The 6,580-nt window shown below is 63.9% G+C and overlaps 1 protein-coding gene across 1 annotated transcript; it reads left to right on the forward strand.

The window, feature by feature from the left end:
- The first annotated feature begins 4,878 nt into the window (after window positions 1-4,878).
- On the forward strand, window positions 4,879-5,976 carry TMEM271 (transmembrane protein 271). The gene has a single exon (XM_060147476.1). It carries the CDS (start codon window positions 4,879-4,881, stop codon window positions 5,974-5,976), a length of 1,098 nt encoding a protein of 365 aa, XP_060003459.1.
- The last annotated feature ends 604 nt before the right edge of the window (window positions 5,977-6,580 follow it).

The following is a 6,580-nucleotide window of genomic DNA, read 5'->3' on the forward strand; positions in this document are numbered from 1 at the left end:
TCTGCTTTTGTGAGACTGAGTGCTTTACACTTACCATCACTTCTGCAGCGTTGGCACAGAGATGCACACACTGCACCTACACGTGAAGATCAATACTGATTGTTCCTGGGAAAAAAAGGGGCTTAGAATTAATAATAAAAGAAAAATTTGAGCATTTAACCAGTTAAAAAGATAAAGGATAAAAATGCTGGAAAGTTAAATGAAAAACTAATTAGAAAAACTAATTAGAATCAGACAAATTAATTGAAGTGAACACAGCAGGAGGTTGGACTTTAAATGCTAATAAATATGTGAGATTAAAATGCAAGTTAAAGTTAATAGGGAAAATATTCTTCACTTGACACATGGTTGCTTCTGTAATCAGAAAAAAACACAAGACGGTTTAAAAACATTGTCATCTCTGCTCTCTGGGCCCTGTTTTTACCTTTTTTTTTTTTTTTTTTGGTGGTACGTGGGCCTCTCACTGCTGTGGCCTCTCCCGTTGCGGAGCACAGGCTCCGGACACGCAGGCTCAGCGGCCACGGCTCACGGGCCCAGCCGCTCCGCGGCATGTGGGATCTTCCCGGACCGGGGCACGAACCCGTGTCCCCTGCATCGGCAGGCGGATTCCCAACCACTGCGCCACCAGGGAAGCCCTCTGGGCCCTGTTTTTAAAATGTGGCAGTGATGTGTCCCACGCGCTGGCGACTCAAGAGTCCCTGTGAATTTGCTTGGCATGTGGTAAGGTCTGTGATTTTAAAACTTACTCCTTCCCACCTGCCCCTCACCACCTAGAGACGCATTTCTCACGAGAGCGGTGCTTCTTTCCAGAGTGAGCTCCCTGCCTCAGAGTTCACTGTGGGGGCCGCCAAGTCACTCCCTGGACCGCAGCTGGCCGCTGCCGGGTGGCTGGGAGGGGAGGAGCTGCACAGGTGAGCCCGTCAGGGGTTGGGGAAAAGGATTCTGTCAAAAAGCAATGGAATTAGCTTTCAAAATGTGCATGGGTTGTTTTAATTTACATCCCTGGCCGTAGGTGTCAGAAAGCAGCTCAGGTGCAGAGGCGCTCACTGTGAAAGTGGGCGGTTACGGGCCCTGTGAGCTGTGTGTGGCAGGGACCCCAGACTTCTGACCCTCCCTCCCGCGGACACAGAGGGGAGACAGACACACACTCGGCAAGATAGCTGACCATCTGCTGAGTGCCAGGCGGTGGGAGGCTGGGCGGCGGGGAAAACCCGAGATGAACACCGTGATGGGGGCAGGACTGTCCACCTGCATGAGACCCCCCACATGCCGCCATTTCCGCAGCCCAGCCTTCTCGCAGCAGTGCTTCTAAAACACAGCACAGCATCCTTTGGCCCTTCTAGGGTCTCCCCATCCTCAGGATGAAGTCCGAACTTGCACAGCTCAAGACCCTTTACGACAGGACACCCGCTGGTCGCTCTCTGCCCGCAGAGCTCTACAAGCTCTCCGCAACAGGGAAGTGGGTCCTCTCCCGCCTGCTGGCCTGGCCTGTGTCACCTGGCCCTGTTCTCCTTGGGGGCAAAACTGGACTGATGTTAGATGCTGTCACGGGACAGAGCAACCCCAGGTTGGCTGCCATCAACCCATTCATCTATCTGCTTGCTCGTCCATTCCGCTCGGCTAGGGCAGCGCCGGGTCCTGACGGGGAGAAGGTGGGGACAAGTCGGACATAGACCCTGCCTGCACCGAGCTCCCAGTCTGGACGGGAAGACAGACGTTGAGACCACTGGGAGATCCTGCTTGTTATGGGAGACTCTTTGTTAGGAGCTGGAGGGCAGGGAGGTGGGGTGCAGGGAGGTGGGGTGTCGGGTGGTGGGGTGCAGGGTGGCGGGGTGCAGGGAGGTGGGGTGCAGGGTGGTGGGGTGCAGGGAGGTGGGGTGCAGGGAGGTGGGGTGAAGGGAGGTGGGGGGCAGGGAGGTGGGTGCAGGGTGGTGGGGTGCCGGGTGGCGGGGTGCAGGGAGGTGGGGGGCCGGGTGGCGGGGTGCAGGGTGGCGGGGTGCAGGGAGGTGGGGTGCAGGGTGGCGGGGTGCAGGGTGGTGGGGTGCAGGGAGGTGGGGTGCTGGGTGGTGGGGTGCAGGGAGGTGGGGTGCCGGGTGGCGGGGTGCAGGGAGGTGGGGTGCAGGGTGGCGGGGTGCAGGGTGGTGGGGTGCAGGGAGGTGGGGTGCAGGGTGGTGGAGTGCAGGGAGGTGGGGGGCTGGGGGAGGGCACAGAGTCTGGGTTTGAGTTCTGTCTCCACAGGTCACCCGATTTTGGGTGGGAAGCCTCTGTTAGGATCACAGTGCCAGGTGCCTCAGGGTTTGTTGCAAGGACTGAACAAAAGCCCTGGGGAGCACTCTTTACATTGCGGCAGGACAGAGGGCACCCAACAAAAGTTAGGTCCGATTAAGGGAGCTGAAGCTAAGGTCTAAGAAATGAAAAGGCTGAGGATGTGGCATGGGGGACATAAAGCAGAAAAGCACGTGTCAAGGCCCTGCTTGTGGAAGAGGCACGGCTCACTTAAGGAACACAAAGGTGGTCCAGGGGAGGGAAGTGTCTAGTGGGGGGGCGGGTGGCGGGCTCGCGAGGAGAGAGGAGGCCAGATCCCGGAGAAATACTAAACCACAGACCTGCCTAGCTCAGGTCTTTCGATTTGAGAGGCTGCTGCACGATCCCGCCCCCCAGCCCGCCCAGGCCCGGCGCAGGACCAGGCGACGTCAGCTCCCTTCTCCCCGCAAAGCCTAATCAATCGGGCTGCTGCGGCACTGCACTGGGAATGGAGAAGCGGCTCCGTCCTTCACGGAGGTGGCTGCAAACCTCGTCTCCCTGGAAACCGAAATAATCATTGGAAGTCAGCTCATGGCAACTCCGCTTACGCGCGTGGGTGCCACGATTATTATACAAGCTGATTTACACACTGTCCTTTTAAAACCTATACACCATAAATGTGAAAGAAGGCTCACTACCCCTACTTTTCTGGCAAGTCGTCATGCATGCGGAGCAGGACGGAATCAGGAGGTTCAGCCGATGTGCTAAAATCTGCGTTCCCCGCTAAAAATACAGCGAAACCCGCTCCTTCTCTGCGCAGCTACTGACGTTCAAGTCGATCCCACGCAAATGTCCAGAGAGCCGCATGAAGGGCGCTCACATATATTCACTGGGCAGATGGCTTCCGTGAAACGTGGGCGAGGGACCCCTGCGCGCGGGCTGCCTGGCGAATGCGGGAGGCTTTCTCCGGAGGCAAGGGGCCTCTGGGGGCTTGTGCCCCTGCTCGCCGGGCACCGTGGACACTCTATGAAGGAAGGGGCACGACGCTGTGAGTTCTGGGGGACGTCTTCACAGGCCTGAACTTGCCAAACGGGCGGCAGGAACGCGGGTGTGTTCTCAAAGCACCCCTGCACCTCCCCCGTCCCCTCCTCCCCCAGCGCGTTCCCTAGCCGCTGCCACTCCCGCCTCCCCTGGATCCAGCGCAAAGTTATTTAACGCAGCAATTAGCCGGCAGGGTGAGTCATCGGCTCCCCGTGCCTCGCTGCAGCAGCCGCAGCGACGGCGTGGAAAGAGCCGAGGGCGCGGGCCCAGCCGCTCGGCCCGGTGGGACCTCAGAGGGCTTTCCAGAGACGCCCCTCTCAGGCCTGGTTCCGGGAGGAGGATGGGGGCCCAGAGAGGCCTGGGGGAAGGCCATCTCCACGCCCCACGCTTCCCCAAGCCTTCCTCTCCCTCATCGGGAGTTCTTCTCGGCCCGCGTCGGTCGGAAGGAGGCGATTTACCTTCCCCCGCGCTGCACCCCCCTTCTCCACGTTGCTCTCAGGCCATGAACCGCCTTCTGATGAGTTAACTCACTCGCACCCGCATCTGGGGTAAATTCCTGCATGATCCCTGAGAAGGGCTTTTGAGACTAAAGCGCAACGAGACTCCTCCGAGGTTCTGCCTGAGGCTTCACCTCCAGTTCCGCAGCACTTCCACCCCCTCCTCCGCGCACTCGAGCCAGAACTACCCGGGCGGCGCCGGAGGGTCGCAGCACCTGAGCTCCTCCTCCAAGCCCTCCCCCCCACCCCGCATCCAGACTCCCGCCCTCATCCCGCCAGCAGCCCGGATCACCCCTCCCCCGAGCTCCCCTCTCCCCGTCCCTTCCCGTCCCCCCCCCCCCCGCTCAAACCTCCTTCCCACCCGGGCTCTCCCTCCTTCCGCTCTCCCCCAGACTCGCCTCTTCCCCTGTCCTGCAGTCAGGCTCTCCCCCGTAGCCCCTCAGCGCCGGGGCTCCCCTATTCCTGCCCCCAAGCTGACTTCCCAGGCTTCCTGATTTCTAGCGGGCCAGTGGGCACGGAGTGAGACCCCAGCCCTGTGACCAGGGGAACGCAAACGCAGGGTCTCGAGAGGTGGGAGGTGCCGGAGGTGGGGCCTGGGGGCATCAGGGGAGGGAGGCAGGAGTGGGGGGGCTGTTCCCAGAGAGGGCAGGGGCGCCGATAGGGGGAGGAAGGCGGAGAGACGCGGCGAGCGGGCACCTCTCCTTGGGGAGGCGGCAGAGGGGTGTCCTAGGGGCTACGGGGGTTGGGGGGAAGGGGGGAGGGCGGCGCCTGGGCCTGGCGCGCCGGGCCGCGGGTGGTGGTGGGGGAGCTGAACGTCCTGGGAGGGGCGCCGCGGGCTGGGGAGTGGGCGCGCGCGTCCTGCGGTCCTCCGCGTCGCATCGGTTCCCTGCGCGGGGCCGCGGCGGCGGCGGGAGGCGGAGGATGCGGGCTCCGGCGGCGGCGGCGGCGGCGGCGGCGGCGCGGGCCCGGGAGGACGCGGGAGGATGAGGAGGAGGCCGGCGGTCCGGCCGCGCGGCGCCGGGAGGAGGCGCAGGCGGCGGGGGCGGCGGCGGGCGGCGGCGGGCGCGCGGGGTGCGGGCCGGCTCGGGCGCGGAGGATGAAGTGGAGCATCCGCGGGGCCTGCGCCGCGCTCTCCTCCTGCCTCCTGCTCGCCTGCGCGCTCAGTGCCGCCGCCGTCGGCCTCAAGTGCTTCTCGCTGGGCTCGGAGCTGCGCGGGGAGCCGTTCAGGCTGGGGGCGGCCGCCGGCGCCTTCTACTCGGGGCTGCTGCTAGCCGCCGGCCTCTCGCTGCTCGGCGCCGCCCTGCTCTGCTGCGGGCCCCGGGACGCCGCCCTCGCGGGGCCGGGGCCGGGCCCGGCGCTCGGGGGCCCCGCGGCCCCAGCAGGGGCTCCGGAGGCTGCGCCGGGCGAGCCGGGGAGCGCAGCCGGGCCCTCGGGGCGGGTGAACAGCCAGAACCTGCTCCTGCTGGGCGTTCTCGTCTTCATGCTCGGGGTCCTCAGCGCCTTCGCGGGCGCCGTGATCGACGGCGACACCGTGTCCCTAGTGGAACGCAAGTACTCCCACTACTGCCTGCCCCCGCGCGCGCCGGCCGCGGCCCCCGGCCCGGCCCCTGGCGCGCCGCGCGGCCGCAGCACCCTGGACAGCGCCACGTCCGCCAAGTGCCGCCAGCTGAAGGACTACCAGCGCGGCCTGGTGCTTTCCACCGTCTTCAACTCGCTCGAGTGCCTCCTGGGCCTGCTCAGCCTCCTGCTGGTCAAGAACTACAAGTCCTCGCAGGCCCGGCGCGGCCGGCGCGGCCGGCGGAAGGGAGGCCGGGCCCTGGCGCGGCCCCGCGGCGGCCCGGGGTTCCGTGCGCAGCCGCCAGCCTCCCGGGCGCGGCGGGGCCGACGGGGTCGGCGGGGGCGGAGGCTGCAGCAGCGGCCGAGCGAGGCTTCCATCCTGTCCCCGGAGGAGTCGGACTTCGCCGCCCCGGGGGACTGCGCGGGCTTCGCGGCGCACCACGCGGTCTCCTACATCAACGTGGGCGTCTTCCACGCGTTTGACGAGGCGGGCGTGGAGGTGTGCTGCGGGGGGCACCCGTCTGTGGAGCTGCCGGGGTACGCGCCCTCGGACCCCGACCTCAACGCCTCTTACCCCTACTGCTGCCGGCCGCCCTGCGAGGCGGCGCGCCCCTGGGAGCCGAGCCGGGCCTCCTGAGACCCCGGGCCGATCCGGATGTACTGCGGCCGCCTCCCTACCCGCCACCGCAGCGAGGGAGGTCGGGGGCTGGCGGGGCGCAAAGCCAGGCCTCTCCGTGGCGACGCATCTTCAGGGGCGGTCTGGCCCAGCGCCTCTTGGGGCCCCCCCGCCACGAGACTGGCCCTCCAGTATGATTATTTCTGTGTCTGGGAGGTTTCTCTTCTTTTCTGTGTCTGTTCGTATCCGGACTCCATTTTAAAGTTTACAATAAATGTTTTGGGGTTGGCTCGCCCCACCGCACTTCTCTTTGGCAAGTCCGTTCCCTGGGCGCGTTCCCTGGGCGCGTTCCCTGGGCGCCCTCCGAGACCCGAGTGAGAGCTCACCCAGAGGGTGATTTCGCGGCCGGAAGAACGCTCGCTGAGAGGACAGAAAGGCAGAGCAGCTGGTCCTTCAGGAATGGAAGTGAAGAAGCACCAACAGCAACACTTTGTACACGGATGTGCCTGCTTTTGTTGACACTTTCTTACTGTAAAGCTCTCCATAAACAGTGAAAATGTTTGGTAAATTTATTGCAATTTAAAATTGGTGAGTTCCTTTATTGAATTATTGCCATGTTATTGGA

This window comes from Lagenorhynchus albirostris, chromosome 4 (assembly GCF_949774975.1).
Source record: "Lagenorhynchus albirostris chromosome 4, mLagAlb1.1, whole genome shotgun sequence".
Lineage (NCBI taxonomy): Eukaryota > Metazoa > Chordata > Mammalia > Artiodactyla > Delphinidae > Lagenorhynchus > Lagenorhynchus albirostris.

Excerpts from the sequence above, each read along its gene's own strand:
- TMEM271 (XM_060147476.1), top strand. The coding sequence starts at position 4,879 with ATGAAGTGGAGCATCCGCGGGGCCTGCGCCGCGCTCTCCTCCTGCCTC.